The sequence below is a fragment of the Enoplosus armatus genome, chromosome 15 (genome assembly GCF_043641665.1).
Source record: "Enoplosus armatus isolate fEnoArm2 chromosome 15, fEnoArm2.hap1, whole genome shotgun sequence".
Lineage (NCBI taxonomy): Eukaryota > Metazoa > Chordata > Actinopteri > Centrarchiformes > Enoplosidae > Enoplosus > Enoplosus armatus.
The window spans coordinates 21,785,298-21,805,662 of record NC_092194.1 but is presented as its reverse complement, the minus strand read 5'-3'; the positions used below and the strand labels follow the sequence as shown (position 1 = coordinate 21,805,662).

Sequence of the window (20,365 nt, the reverse complement as noted above, 5' to 3'; positions counted from 1 at the left end):
GTTGCTCTTATACCTTACCTGTCCTAGACTCTGGTCACAGCAGGTAACACAAGCTTGACAAGGAAACCAGAAATGTAAACATCTGAACAGTATTGTCCACAATATGAAGGAGGTTTGCGTGTGTGTGTGTGTGTGTGTGTGTGTGTGTGAGACATTGTGCATTTGTCTATGAGTGTATTCACACAGGTGTGTGTGACCCTGCACTTGTTTCCAAAGGCGTGTTCAGATAAAGTCAACCGTGAACCGTGAACAGTTCCTACCTGTAAAATGTGGCTGCCCAGGTGAGGCTCGAAGATCTCTGACGCGACGACGCTGGTATTTCTCCTTCGCTGGGCACCGATAGCTAAACACACACACACACACACACACACACACACACACAAACAAACAAACAAACAAACACACATACATACATACACACACACAAGGAGAGAGAAAGCACAGGACAGGACAGAAGAAGACCGGTGAGACTCAGACACATTGATACAAGCAAAGCTCACACACACACACACACACACACACACACACACACACACACACACACACACACACTTATACAGCCTAGCGTGACGAACACACATGGCACAGGACAAGAGGAACCAGTGAGGTCAGCTCTGCAGAACAGTCTGGAACAGTGCGACAGCTTAATATTGTTAGCCCTCCTCATTGAAACCAACAGGAACCGTTAGCTTCATGCTAATACATTTGAACTGACATGTTTAATTTTGTAAAGTCAACCAGCAAAACTTTGTCTCCACACAGAGAGGAACAATCTGAGGAGGACCTCATTTAATGTTTAAAAAAAAACAATCAGGAGTGTATTTGCATGCAGGTTTGTTCAAAGTTACCGACAGGTGGAGTTTGTGTGGACACTGAATCACAGTGAACGTGCGATTCAACCAAATCTGTGAGGTGAAAGATGTTAAAATGATCTGTAGAGCAGAGAGCTGCAGAGTTATCTGTGGGTTTGTCCTTTCACATTACAGTCATTTGATCCATTCTTCAAAATAAAAAAAGAGTCATTAGTAATTTTCTTGACCTGCAGGTGAATGTGCACTAATAGAAGAGCTGTTAGCTGATTGGTCCATGGCTTGTCTCGCAGTCACTTTACGTTGTCTCATGAGAGTCTATGATGGTGTTGGTGGCTTTAGAAGTCTTAGCTCATAGCCGTCACATGTTGTGATATGGACAGGTTCACATTACACAGTATTCAGTGTCTCATTCTATTCATTCATGTTCTTGTTTTGGGGCCTACAGTTACAGAAGAAGTCAATATCTCTGGCATGCACTGCTTTGGTTACAGTATGGTTAAGCTTGGGCCTCTTATTTCAAGGAGATATTTGCACATCCAACTAACTCTGATGAAGGAAAATATGACTTCAGTCCTGAGAAAAGAAGATCCCGTACACTGCTCTCGCTCAGCGTCACAGTTTATTAACGTTTCTGTTCCTCTGGACCTTCGTCAAGAAACTTGAGAAAGTTTGGGCCTCTGAAACGACTTGGTCAGTGTTGTGATCGTCATTCGGTCGGACAGGGGGATGAAAACAGCGTTCTCCGGCGTCAGTAGATCTCAGTATTCTAGTCTTTCTTTTGTCAGTTGTCCCCATTTGAGCGATTCATCGTGTTGAGACGACACACAAGACATAGACGGAGTTCTTGGGAAGAGATTGGGGAGACAGTTCGGAGGAGGCTGTGACGTCATTATAGACTCTAATACTGCACAGGACGTTCTGATCACGGTTTCCAACCAAATAAGCACTCTAGACGATGCCAGAGTGGCCTGATAGGAGAGTCTGAAGGCAGCGATACCACAAAGAGCCCGTCTCTCTCTCTCATTTATTCCCTTTTCCTTTTTGTTTCTCGCCCTCCTTTTTATTATTCTCATCTTTCCACCCATCACTGTTCATCTCTGGAGAACGAGAGAGACAGTGAGAGGCAGACAAGAGAGAGAAATGGTTTATAGCTTTCTAAAATTTCTCCCTGAGGGCAAAACTCTGTCTAAAGAGAAAAACAGAAAGTACAACAGCCATAGAGAGAGAGAGGTGGCTATGTGAAGAATCTGCCCTCAGGTTAGACTGTCTCTCTCTCGCGCTCTCTCTTTCCCAAAAGAAGACAAAGCCAGAAAGTGGGAGAGACAGACAGGAAGAGAATTTAAAATCTAAAAACTCCCCTTTGTCACCAGTATTCAGTCACTGTACATCTGCATCTTTCAACCCTAAAAATAGGTCACAGACAGCCACCAGCAGAAAGCACCAACATGTTGCCTCGAACAGAGCGCTGGATTTTGTTCTGCGCTCCATGAAAGCATCCAAATGACCAGTCCAAGATGCAGCACGAGCCAGACCAGACCAGACCAGACCAGCATCCCAACAATCACATCCATATTACACACCTTACCGTTTGTCAGGTGACTTTCACCACAGAAGTTCACCTGTTTAGTTGCTAATCTTACTTTAATGGTAGTTTATTTTACATGATGGTCTTTTTCTTTACGTTAATTGTTGGTTTTTAAAAGCGAGAATTAAAAAATATTGGCGTTGGACATTGCAGAAGAGGTGATACTGAACTATTTTGCCAGATTACAGCAGATTACGTAAAATGACATTGTTTAAGAAAACATTTGCTTCTATGTGACTCAAACTCTCCTCGCGTGAATGTTGGATTTGTGACGATGCATCTGAAGGTACCAGGAGGTCGGATGTAGTATCACCTCCAGGAACCCGTGACCATGGAAACACGCTACGTTTCATTTCATGAAGTTCTGCAGTGTTACAGGACGAACAGAGTCAATGTCAAATTCCTACCTAAAGTCTTCAAAGTACCCTTCTGAGCTGCTCACCTGCTACTTCCCAGTCTGAGCTCTCAGCTCATCATTAGATGGTTTTCCAACTGGACCTTGAAAAAGATCCATATCTGGTGAGTGCCTGATCCGTCACAGCTGTGCCCACATTCAACAGTACATGTCCGTCTTCGTGGTTTGTCTCTGAAATGTTTTGTTTTATTCTTCTCTACATATTACTTGTTGTTATTTTAATGTAAAGAACGTCAAGTTTATTTAACAGAAAATGTGCTATTAAATAAAATTGCTTGTGACATAAAGAAACAAACAAGGACCAGACGAAGAGAGAGGAGAGACAGAGTGTAAGCCAGACAGTGAGACAGTTTCAGGCGGTGAGACAGGCCGACAGAGGGGCATTAAAGCTCACTAAAAGAGAGATTTTTCTGCCCTGAGGTAATTTTCTCCTCTCTACACAACCTCCGTCCTCGTCTCCCTGCAGACCTCATTACACTGAATTTAAGCACACACTCACACACACCCCTCCTGTCATTTTTTTTTTTTTGGGGGGGGGGGGTAATGTAGCTGAATTAGGCTCAATTAATGATGTAATGAAATGCCCTTGTGAATGAGAGACTTTAAGAAAAGGAGTGATGAGAGAAGAGAGCTCTGCTGGATCTCGCAGGAACATCAGACGTATTTCTATAAAATACATTTTGTTTTAAGTCTGATAATCTGAACCACGAAGCCTCAAACACACAGAAACTCAATCTAGGATGCAGTCTAAACTTAATCCACCAACATAACTAAAAGATCAAAGACAAATATGACGTTTGTGGAGTAAGAGGAGGTCGGGGGAGGATGAAGTCATAACAAAGAGGAGGTGGACGACTATGAGAAGAAGCTGAGGAAGAACAAGGCATGGGGACTGTGAGGAGGGAAAACCACGATGTTAGGAAGGCTGGGAGGAAGAAGGGACGGGGAGAGGACGTGAGAGACCTGGGTTAAAGGTGGAGGAGGAGGAGGAGGAGGGATTAAACAAAGGAGGTGATGAAGAGGAAGAAGAACATAAACTGAACATAATCTTGTTTTGAAGAATCAGAAGTTTGCAGAAGTAACAAGTCGACCAAAGAGTAGCCCACCGACAGCTTTCATTGGTCCATATCTGTCATGTGATCATTACAGTCTGCTGAGGAGGAAGAGGAGAGTAAAAGAGGATGAGGAGGAAGATGAACACATGACGGCCAGAGAATAACAATGAAACCCTCCCTCTCTCTCTGGGTCGACTTCGCTGGCAGTAAACAAGTTTGGTGTGTGTGTGTTTTTCAGCTAGCCCCTCCAGCGATGCTCTGAGCGTTTAGCCGTCAGTGTGTGTGTGTGTGTGTGTGTGTGTGTGTGTGTGTGTGTGTGTTCATATTGTTGTTGTTTGTCTGCAGCGAGATCCCTGAACACAACGCAACACACACACACACACACACACTCCTGGGAGATGTGGTTACAAACAAAGACCTGAACCTGCAGCACGAGTCCAGTACACACACACACACACACACACACACACACACACACACACACACACACACACACACACACACTGTCTCTTTCTCTCTCACACACACAAACACACACACACACACACACACACACACACACACACACACACACACACATTTCCTTTCCTAATAATAAAAAATACAGATTTCCCTTTTAAATAAATCATGCAAAAATGATTAAAAGGCAATAAAATTGAAGTGGAAAGTAAAAAGAGCGGGGGGGGGGGGGGGTCAATGAGGGAGGAAAGGGAGGTGGAGGGAGGGAAGAGAGGGAAAGAAGGAGTGATGGAGAGAGAAGAGGGATGCTGGAGGCGAGGACGAGAGAGAAGGAATAAAGAAGAAAACTATAAATAAATATGTTTTTAAAAATAGAAGAAGAAGAAAACAGAATAGAATTAAAAAGCATAAAATCATGAGGAAATACAAAAAGTGTCAGGCCAACTTAAAATATACAAAACTGTATATATTGTGTGTGTGTGTGTGTGTGTGTGTGTGTGTGTGTCTGACCATCTTATTGGAAAGTCAATTTAACTTTGACTCACAAAGTCAAACATTACTGCTGTTGTTAATTTATTTTCTTGTTTAATATGAAATTGGCAACAAACCAGGGATGTGTGCGTGTGTGTGTGTGTGTGTGTGTGTGTGTGTGTGTGTGTGTGTGTGTGTGTGTGTGTGTGTGTGTGTGTGTGTAGCTGCTCCCTCGTGCTGCAGGTTGGATTAAAGGAGTAAACGACAACCTCCAGACTGCCGGCCAGAACGTGTGTGTGTGTATGTTTGTTTATGTTTGTGTGTGTTAGAGTGTGTGTTAGAGGTAGAGGTAGGTGTGTGTTGGAGAAGGAAAAGTGTGTGTGTGTGTGTGTGTGAGGGGGGGGGGTCGGTACTGTTACACAAATTGCCAATTCAATTAGTGGTAGGTGTAAAAATACTGGAGTGTGTGTGTGTGTGTGTGATTGCGTGTGTGTGCGTGTGTGTGTGTGTGTGTGTGTGTGTGTGTGTGTGCGTGCGTGTGAAAGAGAGAGTGAGGGCAGCCATTTTGGCAGAATGTCAGAGTCAATTTATCAAGACCTGACAAAAGACTTCAGGGATGGAGAGAGAGAAGGAAGGGGGGAGGACTGAAGGGAAGGTGGGACAGCAGAAGGAAGTGAGGGATCGCTGAAGGAAAGAAACATCGACAGGTCGACAGAAGGAAGAGATGACTGAGGAACATAAAGACTGCTGCAAGGAATATGAGAGGAGAGCCGGGACGTGAAAGTGGAGCTTCAGGTCTTTGGTCCAGACTTAAAGGCACCCTGTGGAGGTTTTGACCACTCGCAGCACTGTGTTCAGTTTGTAAACCAAAAGGCAGGAAAGAACATGGACATAAACAGTGCTGGCTCCAAAATATTACAAATATCTGCTTTGCAAATGTTTTATGAGGAAATAAAAGCATTCAACGTGTTTGTCAGACCTCAAGGAGAGACTGTGAACGTAAACAGGACGTTAAAAAAACCTTTCAGGAAATCTCATTCCAGATTTCTAATAATGCCAATTATGAAAAGTCCAGCCCGACAATATAACCGCAGTGTGCCGATGGCTCACTCCGTATGTCGAGACAAACGTGAATCAAGTTATATTTATACATAAATATGTAACATCCGGTTAGACTTTCAAAATAAAGGTGACGTTAGAAGAGAGCGTGGCTGGACATCACAGTTAGTGGAGAGAAAAGTCACGATGTATTAACTGCTACTAAAACTTCATGCTAGCTGTAGTTTTTTGAATGCTAACAAATTAATCATTTAATTTAAAAAAACAAAGGCTCCAATGCTTATACCAAGTGCTGTAGTAGATATTAATTCATCTTGGATTACGGATAATAAACCCCAGGGACACGTTTCACGTTTTCAGAGAGGTCAATTAAAGATTGTGTTGAGTTACAGGAGCAGACAGGAAGTGATGTCAGGACATCAGCTGACTTCCTGTATGAAAAGACAGACGGAGGCAGAAGAGAGGAGATGACAGAAGGATTTTTACAAAATGGCTGAATGTTGCCCTGTTAACCAAACACTCGCAGCCCCCCAGGACTGTTTAAAAAGTCATCAGCAGTGGAGACATTTGTTTTAATTAGAATCTTTTTAAAGGCGTCTTTCAACCACTTTAACTTTTCATGACCAGCTCTGCTTAATAATCCATGTTCTCTCTCTTTTCCATCATCAAACTTTAACCGTCTGACTCGGCCCTGTAACGAGCTCTCACACAGATCCTCTCGCTGTAAATTGTGGCTCTTCAAAAGAAAAAAAAGAAGAAGAGTGAATGAATAAATGAATGAACGGAGGAGCGAATGGTTCATTTTCACAGATCATCACGTTAAGTTATTTGGATTCATCATTCGTCGTGTTTGCTGAACAGCGGCCACTGTGGCCACAAGTGGAACTTACAGGAAAACGATAGATTTTCCTTCATTTCCCATGATGCTCTTGAGTCGGTAGCTTTGACGACATCATCATTAGGCAGTCTGACAGCGAGCTAGCTGAACCGTCTTCACTTTGAATGTCTATCTGTTAAAACGTAGTGCAGCATTAGCACAAGCAGAAGTCATGAAGTGAACGTCAGCTACGCTGCAGCATCTAAAGTATGCTAACATTAGCTAACGTTAGCTAACATTAGCCACCATGAGCTACCGATCATTCCAGACCTCATAAATTCAACTTTCCATTTCTAATAGAAGAATGTTGTTGTGTGTTGTTTAGATTATTACTTTGAGGATGAAGGTTGTGATTCTTTTCAAAACAACCAACTTCAAAATAAACTAGCTTGTTGGGGTACATGTTAAATGTCTGCTTCACAATAAAGGTCTTCGGTATAAGCCTGGTATTAACAGGAGCCGTGCAGGAAGCAGCAGACTGAGCGAGAGGGAAGTGCAGCTCTCTGTGACACATTACAAAGTTTACAGCTCATCACATAAACGAGAGCCAGTCAGCCTAAAGGAGGAATGAGATGTTGGGGCCGATTAACTCTGGCAGAGTCGCTCCACTACACCTGCAACATTTCAGCGTTTAAACTCCTTCACAGATACTTTTACTGTTCAGCACTGAGATGTTTTACAGTGCAACAGCCTGCAGCCAGAGAACAGTTTAAATACACGTTAAGGTGGAACACAGCGGTTTATGTCTTCTGTGGTATATTAATATCTGTCCTTTTCCTGAGTCTGTTGTGGCTGTTTGACTTTCATTTTTTACTGTTTACTGTCATCGTTCTGATCTTAAGTTAAGCACCTTTAGTTTGATTTTAGCGCTCTATAGATTAACTTCATTATTATCATTACACTCCACATTGTGTCAGAACGGGACAGGATTAATTTAGCATATACAGACTATCAGTAGGTTTAAAGGTTCAAGACGGTTTCATAAAGTCAATAATGTCTGATTTTGAAACCAAATCATTAATAATGCAGAGAAGAAAGACGTGTCACAGTCAGAAAAGAAGGGGCAGAGATGAAAACCTCCTCGTTGGACTGCCGTCTTCAGAGTCCCTCACATCCGCAAATGAGCAGCGAATCGCTCCGTAATTTTCCGCTTGTGTTGAATAATTCAGCAGTTATCGTTCAACGATCAGACTGGACGCAGAGCTCGATGAGGGAGTGTGTTGGAGACAGAAGACGACACACTGGTGAGGTCATAAAGCTGACAGGGTCACTTTGTTCTTTATGTCACCAGGTAACTTCTGCAGCTCTGGAATCAGCTGACTGACCTGTTTGACTGTTGTGCTGGTTTGCAGGTAAGAATGTTGAATTTGACTTTAGACCACATGACCGCGTGATTAAGGTTTTCAAAGCAGGTGGAGTTTCTCAGAAGATAATGGGAACAATGTTTTAAGCCATTTAACTCCTTTAACTTCACGGTTTGTGGGTTGGACGCGTGGCACAGACAGGTACTCTGAAGCTATTGTTGGATTCCTATTGGTCGCCTCTTCTCTGAGCAACCTGATTAAGACTTCTAACTTCTCAATCAACCGACACACACACACACACACACACACACACACACACACACACACACAGTCTCTCTCAGTAATGTCTTCATTCTCTCGTTGCAGTTATCTATCCTGAAGTTCATTTCTTTGCTCTCTCTGTCTCTCTCTCTCTCGATGACATCCCTCTGCTGTCGCTTCCAGTGTGTGTGTGTGTGTGTGTGTGTGTGTGTGTGTGTGTGTGTGTGTGTGTGTGTGTGTGTGTATAATCATCTCTGCTGTCTCTACACTTGGCTGAGTGCCAGCTGGTGTGTGTTGGAGTCAAGGACAAGAGAGGACAGAGAGAGAGAGAGAGACAGAGAGAGAGAGACAGTAGAGAGACAGTAGAGAGAGACAGAGAGAGAGGGAGAGAGACAGTAGAGAGAGAGACAGAGAGAGAGACAGACAGACAGACAGAGAGAGAGAGAGACAGAGACAGAGAGACAGTAGAGAGAGACAGAGAGAGAGACAGACAGACAGACAGAGAGAGACAGAGACAGAGAGACAGTAGAGAGAGACAGAGACAGAGAGAGAGACAGAGAGAGAGACATACAGACAGACAGAGAGACAGAGACAGTAGAGAGAGAGAGACAGAGAGAGAGACAGACAGAGAGACAGAGACAGAGAGACAGACAGAGAGAGAGAGACAGACAGAGAGACAGAGAGACAGAGACAGAGACAGTAGAGAGAGAGACAGAGAGAGAGAGACAGTAGAGAGAGACAGAGAGAGGGAGAGAGACAGTAGAGAGAGAGACAGAGAGAGAGACAGAGAGAGACAGAGAGAGAGAGACAGTAGAGAGAGACAGAGAGAGGGAGAGAGACAGTAGAGAGAGAGACAGAGAGAGAGAGACAGAGAGACAGACAGACAGACAGACAGAGAGACAGAGACAGTAGAGAGAGAGACAGAGAGAGACAGTAGAGAGAGAGAGAGAGACAGAGAGAGACAACATGGAGAAAGACCAATGGGGACAGAGGGGGAGGACAGAGAGACGGATGGACAGACAGAGACATGGACAGGTGGTGAGACAGACGCAGACACTCACATGTTTGTCTTATTTGGTAACGAAACATGTTAAATGTTCTTCAATGTTTGAATTTGACAGTTAAACTGCTCTTAAAGAGAAAACACAACCTCAGAAGCAGAAATCTTTAAATTAAATTCGATAAACATCAACACGAGTTGAATAACTGTGAAAGTCGAAAGTCGTGGGGGGGGGGGCACAGACTCATAACTCTGACGCAGTGTTTTTTATTTTGAGTTTCATGAATCAGAGTTTTGGCTCGTGCTGCCTTCTTCAGGAGAGGAGCCAGAAACTTAACACTAAATCCACTTTTTGAGTCAGTAAATTATTATGTTCAGTCTCTATTTTATACTGATAACTGACTCTGGTCCAAGTCTGTGTTCACTGTTACAGCAGCAAGTTCATGTACCTCGCATTCATATCTGAAGAGAGATCACGAGCAGGTGACAGACAGTGGCTGGGTTGGTTGGTTAGTTAGTTAGTTAGTTAGTTAGTTAGGGTAAACAGCTGTACTGGTCCCCCCCTCCTGCTGCTGAGGGCTCTGTTGGAATAAGTGGGAATCAGCGCTAACATTAGTAAGCTAGGCTAACTCAAAATAATCTTTTTAGGTCGACTTTTTATTTCATTCGTTTCTGGGCACCAAAAATAATCATCATGAGGACAATCATGTGGATATAATGTGGAGATAATGTGGATATATTGGTCGCTGCAAACGTGTAACAACGTGCAGAGTAGCTGCCGCTCGTTGCAGTTTCTGTTTCCGACTCCTCATCCATTTAAAAGTTTAGCAAAACAAATGTGGGCAGTTGTTTGTGTTCAGTCGTGTGGATGTTTGTGACACTGAAGGAGAGACACGTGTGTGTGTGTGTGTGTGTGTGTGTGTCAATCCAAAACCTCGTGAGATTTGAGGCTTCTCTTGTGTCTGAATTTGTCAGAGTACATGATCGGCTGCTCACACACACACACACACACACACACACACACACACACACACACACACACACACACACACACACACACACACACACACACACACACACACACACACACACACACACAGCGAGGGTTCAGTGAGGCAGGAAGGTATTGGCACTGAGGGAATACAAGGAGCAGACAGTAATTAGGAACCAGCCTACTGTACCACACACACACACACACACACACACACACACACACACACACACACGTAGAAGCCAGATATGTTCTTGGGCACACACACACACACACACACACACACAGTGTAATTAGGTAGGGGCCCTGACGCCCCAGTGGTGAACTGAACAAGCCCCTGAATACCCGCACTGGGAACGGCTGAACACCATAATACGTGGGAAAAGGGCGTGAACACACACACACACACCCCCACACACACACACACACACACACACACACACACACACACACACACACACACACACACGTACGTTAATTAAGTGGCAGCCTACTGTGCGTGAAGGGAACAAGGCGGTGGACGGCCGCAGAGGGAGTGTACGTGGACCAGCAGCAGTCAGGATTAACACGAGTCGACCTGCCAGCGCTGAACTCCTTCTCCGCTTTTCTTCTCGCCTCCTCTCATCATTTCCTGTTTCTTTTAAAAACCCACCTCACAGAAACATACGTGTTCACGTCAGACTGAATCTGAATCACACAGGGTGAAAGATATTTACTCCGTCTTGTTACAGCTCTCCATTTAAAGTAGTGAAGTGGGAGGACATAGAAGCTCGGACGGACACGAAACTTTCCTGGTTGAATCATCAGTACGAAGGATGAACAACTGTGTTAGAAAATATCAGGTTCTGTGATAAAAAAGTCAAAAGTACGGCTGTGGACATCAAAACAAGGAGCATTTCAGTAAAAAAACACATCCAATCACAGAGCTTTGAGCTCTGTTGCGTGCCGCTAAAGATAACGCTTTGTGGAAACCTTTAAATCAGTTCCCTTTCAGATTCTGGATCAGTTTTGGGATGAATTCAGCAGCTACAGTGCCACATCTTGCTGCAAATACTAACAACAAAGCATTTTGAAATGAGTCTGACCAGCTTCTTCAAGGCAACAGCTTCTGAAGGTGTTGGTTATTGTAGTATTTGGAGCCATCCATCCTAAAGTATTAAAATACCCGCCTGTAGTAAACCTGTAGTATTAAAATACCCAGAGTTCTCTTGAGACCCACAACTGATCTACGATCCAAAGCTGTACTTTAGTTTTGTTTTCATTTCTTACATACCGTTAGCTCAAAAGGCTAATGCTACACATTGCTTACACTCTGTTCTTAAATGGAACACATCTAATATTTCACAAAGATTTTAATTTAGCATTTAACAGCTTCATATCCCATGAGTCTTCTTCACCACAGAAACGAGCTTCTGTCTTCTGTCCTCAGATGGAGAGGATCATAGGAGCAACCTCTCCTCGGCCTGAGACCTGAAGGGTTGTTACAGATATCGTTTACACCTCCGAGGTTCAGTCTTCCACTCTTACAGCTTGTTCAACAACTGCAGCTTAAAGTCAGAGTGAGGAGGAAAGACTGAAGTGTAGGTGACTGAAAACAGATTTGTGTTATTTCACTGCTGGAAATGTAACAACACCAGTCAAACATAACTTCAGTTACGAGCTGGTATCGGTATTATTTCAATAATCTAACAGTGATATAATGAAGGTTCCACTCTGACCACAAACATAAGAACAGTCAATTGTTTTATTTTGTATTTTCTTTGCTCATTTTATTTAGGTTGCTCTAATTTGTAATAATGTTTTTTTCATTCACGATTTCCAGAAATGTCCTCCCATTGAATGGGTCATACTAACTGTATATATCAGTTTAACTGTCCGGTGATGGTCTGAATGTTGTTTCACATGTCTGTCGACCCTGACGGACCATTTTGGATGAAGACATGCTAGACTTAAGCTGCCATAGTCTAAGATGCTAAATGTTGGAGGTGTATTGTCCATCGGTGGCGTCTGAGACTCCGGCTGGTAACGCAGATGAAGTGAGCAGACAGACTGCTGCTCTCCTCGGTGTTAATCTGCTGTTAATTTGTCTGGGCTGTAACATGAGACAGAGTGAGCTGCAGGAGTTTAGTGTGAAGCTGTTAGTCATTAATTTAACAGACACAGAGGTGAACGAGGCCACGTGTCTCCATTATTCTCTGTCACACTGTCACCACACATAATAACTGCACTGCAGGCTCGGCCTGCGTGTGTGTGTGTTTAATATATTTCTATATAATGACGTCTTTACCTGTGCTGTCGACAATGTTGTGTTCGTTTTTTAGTGTGTCTTTTCATCTTGTTCTCCCTGTTCTTATTCCATTTTAACAATAATAATACAAATATAAAATACATGAGAAGTCTTAAGGCCTGCCAGCGGCCTCTAGTGGCAACAGAGTTCATTACAGTTAGACACAACAAACGACATCTCGATGAAGCTGAGGTGGAGCTGAAAGTGTGTCCTGAGGGTCCTGCTCGGAGAAAGTTCATGGGGTCACTAAAATATAAAACGACAAGCTGCTCTTTAGAAATATTATCCTGATGGTGGCGCTAAATGAAAAGTCACGGGTGTCAACGTTTGCAATTCATCCGTTAGGGACCAATAATATCTATCGTTTGGTTGTTCAGAAGCTTTCTGTGGACCAAAGTGTTGGACGGACAAAGACACCAGGGACAGAAATTAGCTGGCTAGCTATAATAGCTATTTCTGTCTTAGTTTACACAGTTTCACAGCTTTAAACAAGATGCTGATGAGCTCTGTACAGCAGAGCAAAAATACTAATGTCAGTATGCTAACATGCTCACAATTAACATGCTGAGCTTTAGCGGGCATTGTTTACTATGGTTACCATCTTAATTTAGCATGCTATTTGCCTTTAGCACTACATGAAAGTCATCCACCACCCCGACCTCCATGCCTTAACTTTCCACCTCGTCAAACAAAGGACATTAATCACTGCAGATCTGTCCAGTATAAACTGGGCTGGAACACAAGATTCATTTAAGACTGAAGGTCCTCAGCTCTTGTGTTTCCGTCTCTGCAGAATTGAAAAGACTTCATTTCTTTCTGTTTCTGACTCTTGGGCTAATTAAACATTTCATATCATATCTTTAGAAACGTAACAGCCCCATTTCTCTGAACAAGATCGCAAATTCCAATGTTTGTCAATGGGATCGTTGCCAAACTTAAAGTTTAGACCTGATTATTCCGCGAGAAGAAAAGTTAAGGGACGATCAAAGTAATCACACTTCAGGAACAGGAAATTCATTTCACTGTGAACCAAAATATTTCATCCGAAGAGTCAGGGGGTCCGCAAAGTGCGGAGGGTTTATCCTCTTGGCAGCATGAATGTCTGTAAAATAATTCATGGCGATCTTTATCATATTTGTTGAGTTATTTCAGTTTTGGACCAAAGCAGTGAACCAAGAGAAGTAAAAATCTTTCAGGATGAAACCGTCTGAAGGACGCAGCTCTAAGGCCTGGCTCCGGACAGGAAGTTGAACCCCTAATCCTGACAGACGAAGGGTCTGGCTCTAAACCACAGAGGTAGACAAGATCAGGGCGAATTTCCCAATGAGTCAGAAGCACTCGAGAGTGATCACTCTGACTCCTGGTGCGTTCCTGATACAACATTTGATTGCAAATTTGTGTGTAATTCAGCTCAAATAGCAGCACTTAGTGAGAGCGCTGCAGTCGTCTTTTCACCTCGTTTCACCTCTTATTACAGCCTGGTAACCGTAGAAACCGATCCCAAATCTCAGTCCACGGAGGAAACTACCTCAGCAGTAAAAATTAATGAACTCTGACCAACTGTCTGACAAGAGAGACACGGGTGATGCAAGGAAAAGGATTGACGGAGTAAGAAAAGAGAGGGAGGGTGAGGAGAGGGATCAACAGAGGGGGATTCTCATGGATGAGGAGTGAAAAGGAGTCTTTCCAGAACTTTCTACAAGGTTTTTTCATCCTCAAAGGATAAAATGCTGGTTTGCTACTCGCCGCCGTCCCTCTGGTTTCATATCCTCCCTCCGTCTGTCCGTCTGTCCTTCCGTCTCTCCGTCCTCAGCCGATTCCCATTTAAGTGTAATTAAGTTGCAGGGACGAACATTACTTGTCGGATGGGAAACGGCTGAATGCCACCGGTGATGGGAGGAGGGAGGGATGGAAAGAGAAGAAGAAGATGAAGAAGAGAAAGGAGGAGCATCAAGAAGAAGGAGAGCGAGTGAGGCGAGAACCAAAAAGAGAAATGGAGAGACTGAGGCAGAGGAGGAGGAGGTGGATGTTAATTAATTATAAGCCGTCAGGGTCCAAATCATCGTCTTTTAAATGTGGAGTTGGAGCAGCAGAAAGTCACGGCGGCTCATATTAAACCTTCAGCACTGATTTAGAGGCAGAAAGGTTTCCAGACACACTGGGAGAGTGTTTCATCTGCTGTCACACACCACGAAATCCTCTGGAAAGCCGAACAGGCCGAGGTCAGGCATGGCTGCTGAACACGCCGCCCTGTCACCACACAAAACGGTAATATTCAACAAATCTGAAAATCCCTGGATTATATTCAATAACGAAGCTCCTTTTTTTTCCTCCTACAATATCTGCACACGTTTATCAATATTAAAAAACAGAAAACAAAGCTTTCCAGCCGTGTGTTAAATTACTCTCTGTTGTTCAGACTTCATGATAACATTGTTTAAGAAATACTTTCACATTTTGGGATATACACTTCTCCTCTCGCATACTTGGATGAGAAGATGGATGGCAATCTCATGTCTGTGTGTTGAGCACAGAGCTGGAGGCAGGATACGGTTGGCCTAGCTTAGCATAAAGACTGGAAGCAGGGGGAAACAGCTAGCCTGGCTCTGTCCAGCACCTCTACAGCTCACTGATTATGATGTCGTGTCTAATTAGTATAATGCTGTAACTAATGCTGGAACGATTTCTTGGTGAATATCAGAGGGTGCAGTGACTTCCTTGGTTGCCAGGCAACGAACGCTATAGCCAGAGACGATCTGCTGGTTGAATGGACATAATCCAGCTAACAGTACTAACATTAATATCAGTAGCGGTCCGATAATGAGACTGAAATGCCATTTTGTTTCACCGTGTTCATGTTAGCCTGATCTAACGTGAAAACCTGAATTCTGGAAATAAAAGCAGGGCTGTATGAACGGAAAATAGTGGCTCGAGCCACCAGCGAGTCTGCAGAGCACAGGGAGTTACTGCAGTCCTTATCAGTGTCCAGTCCTTATCTGTTGGTCTGATCCACACACACACACACCAGAACAGACTTTATTAACTGCAGCACAATACAAGCCTGCAGGAGTGTGTGTGTGTTTGTGAGAGAGAAGGTGAGAAAGAGGGAAACAAATGCTCTCACTTAAACTACTTCGCTGGCTCTGAGTGTGTTTTCAGTTCTGTTCATCCTCAGAAGGAGAAGAAAGAAAACGACTCAGAGGCTCAACGGACGAGTTACCAGAAACTCCAACAACACACAAGTGTGCAGTTCGCATCCTGGACTGTATCCTACTCCAACAGATACACATAGTTTACATCTTTAAACTCGTAACATTGCCACTAGAAAAGGAAGAAGTGGACAGCTGTCAGCGACATTAGTCAAAGTAATAACCTAAGTAAAGAAGTAGTAGTTGCAGTAGTTGTAGTTCACTGCGTAGTGGACACACAAGACGTTTAAGACACTTTACACACATGTATATATACATATATACATCACACATATATATATACACACGTTTCTGTTGGTCAAGTCACAAATGTGATTGCAGTCCATCTTTGTTTTCCTTTGTTTGTTTTGAGGCTGTTTTTAAAACTGTTGCTAATTAAGTGTAATTTTAGACCTTCGATACCTTTTCAACATCTGGCCAGAATGCAATGATGAGCAATTGGATTTCAACCTATCTTGAATGCTTCTTGGATGCATTTAGATCAGATAGCCATTCGATCCGCCCAAGATGCATGAAGTGACTTTGTGTAAACGTGGTCTAAAGTACAGAACTGTGCTTACGTATTTCCAAAACATCCTGCTGTACATTCTTGGTTAACAGACATGAAATGTGTCTTAAAGTCATCTTCAGGTAACAAATGATAATTAGGAAATGAATTTCACACTAAATCCACACATTTGAATCTTTACGTTTGCTGTCACATTATTTCCCAGAGGAGGCCATTTACAGTAGAAGTATAAAATATATTATTCAGAGCACTTTTTCAAACCACTATGGGCTCATATGATGAATTAAAAGGTATAAATAGTTTTGGCAGGAGGCAGAGTCTTTGGCTGCTGGTGTTCAGTGATTTCATTCAGTTCCAGGAAGTAAAACTGAAGCTTAAAATAGTTCCAGACGTCTCAATGTCACAACTTTTATAGTGGAGAGGATTCGCTGCCAGAGCGGCTTTTACTGCTCAGCTCTGAAGGAGAGAGAGCATAGAAAGAGGAGAGGAGGAGGAGGAGGAGGAAGGTGGGGAAGGAGAACAGATGTAGGTAAGGTGTAAGTACAACAAAGAAAGGATGGAAGGAGAGGAGGAGAAAGGAGTAGATAAAACAAGGGGAGGAGGACAGATAGAGAAAGGAAGTAAATGGACAGGAGGAAATACATGAAGGGAAGGAGATGGGGGACAAGGAGAAGACATGAGGAAACAGGAAACAAGAAGACGAATGAAGACGGGAGAGGATTTAAATGACAAGAGGAGGAGCAGTCAGAGGGAAGGAGGGAAGGATAGATGGAAGGAGGTACAGAAAGAGGACAGGACAGTGTAGAAAAGGAGGAAACAAGGAGAGGAAAGGACAGAAAGACAAAAAGACAAGAGAACTACATCAAGGAGGAAAGGGGAGGAATGAAATGATGAGCGATGGATAGAAAGATGGATAAAAGGAGGGAGAGGAGGAGTGTGCAAGGAAAGACAGAAGAAGAAGAAGAAGAGAGGGAAGGAGGGATGCATGATGAATGAAGAGAATACAGGAGGGACACAAAGATGGAAGGGACAGAGAAAAGTATAGAGGAATAGATGGAGGTAGGGAGGACAGGACCATGAGACAGAAAGACGCTGGGAAAGAGATGAAGAGGAGGAAAGGGTGGATGTAAGGACAAATTGAGGAGGGACAAAAAGGAGAAGAGGAAGGACAGAAGTATGGACGGAGAAACAGGGAAATAAAAAAGGCTCTAGATGACGAAGACATGGGGGACAAAGCAAAGGAGGAGATGCTGGAGGAAGGGAGAGCGAGGAGGACGAGTGCCAGAGAGTCATTTTAGAGCTGGCTTGTTTCCCGGGAAGAAGGGAAACACCGAGAAGGTCAAAACCACAATCTGACAAAAGGAGTCAGCCAACAAATGAACGAACGAACAAAAGAAAGAACGCCGAAATAGATTTTGCTCTTTTACATCATCGCGTGGTTTCTAGCTCACAGCTGACGTCACCATCAGCCCCAGCAGGTGGGGTCGTCTGCGCTGGTGGTGGTCTGTATCTTCTGTTGCCCGTCACCTCTCTACTGAGCTATGAGGCTAGAAAAGGTTTAATGCTTGCCGCCATCTTCGTCAGGGTTTGGATGCTTAAAAACTCTTAATTTTGTGCGATCACCCTCGATCGTGTTCAGTAACCATTTTAAAATTCTCACTTTCTACCATCTGCACATGGTAACTACTGTCTGGTTATGATTGCAGAAAGATTGTAGTTATGGCAAATAAACTGTAGTTAGGGTTTGGCGACTCCACCTCCTGCATCCACTACACATCCACCACCCTGACCTCCACACCCTTACTTTCCCCCCTTCCTACATCAAAGAGGACACACTACTTCATGCTTTGGCACTGGTTGTTGGCACTGGATGTAAACCACATGGTGTGGATGTAATTGCTAGGATAATGGGCTGGTATCAACTGCAGCTGCAGAAGTTTCTTCCACTTATTTGCCAAAATGGAGTCCTACTGTTCCGCTGTGCGGGAAAGTATTGTTTAAAACAAGTTTAAACAAAGCTGAGTGCAAAATCTGTAAACAAAAACCCTGCAGGTGCTTCAACAAGTGTCGCAATCGAATTAAAGAGCGTGAGCTGCTCCGTCCCAACATTACAGCCAATCAGCAAAGAACAGCCACTGAAACGACACACCTACGTGGGACGGACGGACCTTCCCTGGCACTGCATGCAGAACCAACCTCAGGCATATAAACACTCAAATGAACAATATTAAAACTGGTAAGAGGAGGTAAACCTTCAGTCTGAACCTGTAGGTATCAGCAGAGTCATCTGAACAGAAGTGGACTGAATATAGAGAAGTGTTGGGTTCATCCATTGTTTTACCTCCTTTGACCTAAACCACCTGTGCAGAGTGTGTCTCTGGGACAGGACGAGCAGAGGGGGACGTTTCCCGAGCGTTTCTATCAGCTGAGAGCGCTCGACTCTTCAGCCCAGTGCTCTTCACCGTAGCCCTGAGTGGACGTTTAACCTCCCCACTCCAGCCTCGACAGCTCCGCACAGAGCGTAATAAGATGGATATTATCGCTCCATCGAGGAGAGACGAACACTGAGACAGAGAGGGGGGAGAAAGGGAGAGGGGGGGGGGGGGTGTGATGACAAAATGACGCTCATCCACATCTGAGTCGAGTAGATCTGATGGAGATAATGAGGACGAGAGAGACAAATGGTTTTATGGTGAATATCACTGATTATGGACTATTGTATAGTTGCTAACACACACATTCAAATGCTCTCTCTCCCCCCCTCTCTCCCCCCTCTCTCTCCCTCTCTCCCCCCCTTTCTCTCCCCCCATTTCTCTCTCTCCTCTCTCTCCCTCTCTCTCCCCCTTTCTCTCCCCCCATTCCTCTCTCTCCTCTCTCTCCTCCCTCTCTCTCCCTCCCCCTCTCTCCCCCCCATTCCTCTCTCTCCTCTCTCCCTCCCTCTCTCTCCCTCCCTCTCTCTCCCCCCCATTCCTCTCTCTCCTCTCTCTCCCCCCTTTCCCCCCCCCATTCCTCTCTCCCTCTCTCCCCCCCTCTCTCTCCCCCTCTCCCCCCCTCTCTCTCCCCCTCTCCCCCCCTCTCTCTCCCCCTTTCTCTCCCCCCATTCCTCTCTCTCCTCTCTCTCTCCCCCATTCCTCTCTCTCCTCTCTCCCTCCCTCTCTCTCCCCCCCTGCTCTCTCTCCCTCCCTCTCTCTCCCCCCATTCCTCTCTCTCCTCTCTCCCTCCCTCTCTCTCCCCCCCTGCTCTCTCTCCCTCCCTCTCTCTCCCCCCCTGCTCTCTCTCCCTCCCTCTCTCTCCCCCCCATTCCTCTCTCTCCTCTCTCTCCCCCCTTTCCCCCCCCATTCCTCTCTCCCTCTCTCCCCCCCTCTCTCTCCCCCTCTCCCCCCCTCTCTCTCCCCCTCTCCCCCCCTCTCTCTCCCCCTTTCTCTCCCCCCATTCCTCTCTCTCCTCTCTCTCTCCCCCATTCCTCTCTCTCCTCTCTCCCTCCCTCTCTCTCCCCCCCTGCTCTCTCTCCCTCCCTTTCTCTCCCCCCATTCCTCTCTCTCCTCTCTCCCTCCCTCTCTCTCCCCCCCTGCTCTCTCTCCCTCCTCTCTCTCCCCCCCATTCCTCTCTCTCCTCTCTCTCCCCCCTTTCCCCCCCCCATTCCTCTCTCCCTCTCTCTCCCCCTTTCTCTCCCCCCCTCTCCCCCCCTCTCTCTCCCCCTCTCTCCCCCTTTCTCTCCCCCCATTCCTCTCTCTCCTCTCTCTCTCCCTCCCTCTCTCTCCCCCCCATTCCTCTCTCTCCTCTCTCCCTCTCCCCCTTTCTCTCCCCCATTCCTCTCTCTCTCTCTCCCTTTCTCTCCCCCCATTCCTCTCTCTCCTCTCTCTCCCTCCCTCTCTCTCCCCCCCATTCCTCTCTCTCCTCTCTCTCCCTCCCTCTCTCTCCCCCCCATTCCTCTCTCTCCTCTCTCTCCCTCCCTCTCTCTCCCCCCCCATTCCTCTCTCCTCTCTCTCTCCCTCTCTCTCTCTCTTTCTCCTCCCCCCCCCCTCCTCTCTCCCCCCCTCTGTGTTTTTGGCTGAGAGACACAAAGATGAAG

At 45.0% G+C, this 20,365-nt stretch overlaps 1 protein-coding gene across 1 annotated transcript in view; it reads right to left on the bottom strand.

Moving 5' to 3' along the window:
* Positions 1-20,365, bottom strand: part of LOC139297582 (neuronal PAS domain-containing protein 3) — a 244,485-nt gene that overhangs the window by 103,195 nt on the left and 120,925 nt on the right. Inside the window, exon 4 of the mRNA XM_070920323.1 lies at positions 261-343. Coding sequence (XP_070776424.1) covers positions 261-343 — 83 coding nt within the window. The remainder of the gene's footprint in view (positions 1-260; positions 344-20,365) is intronic.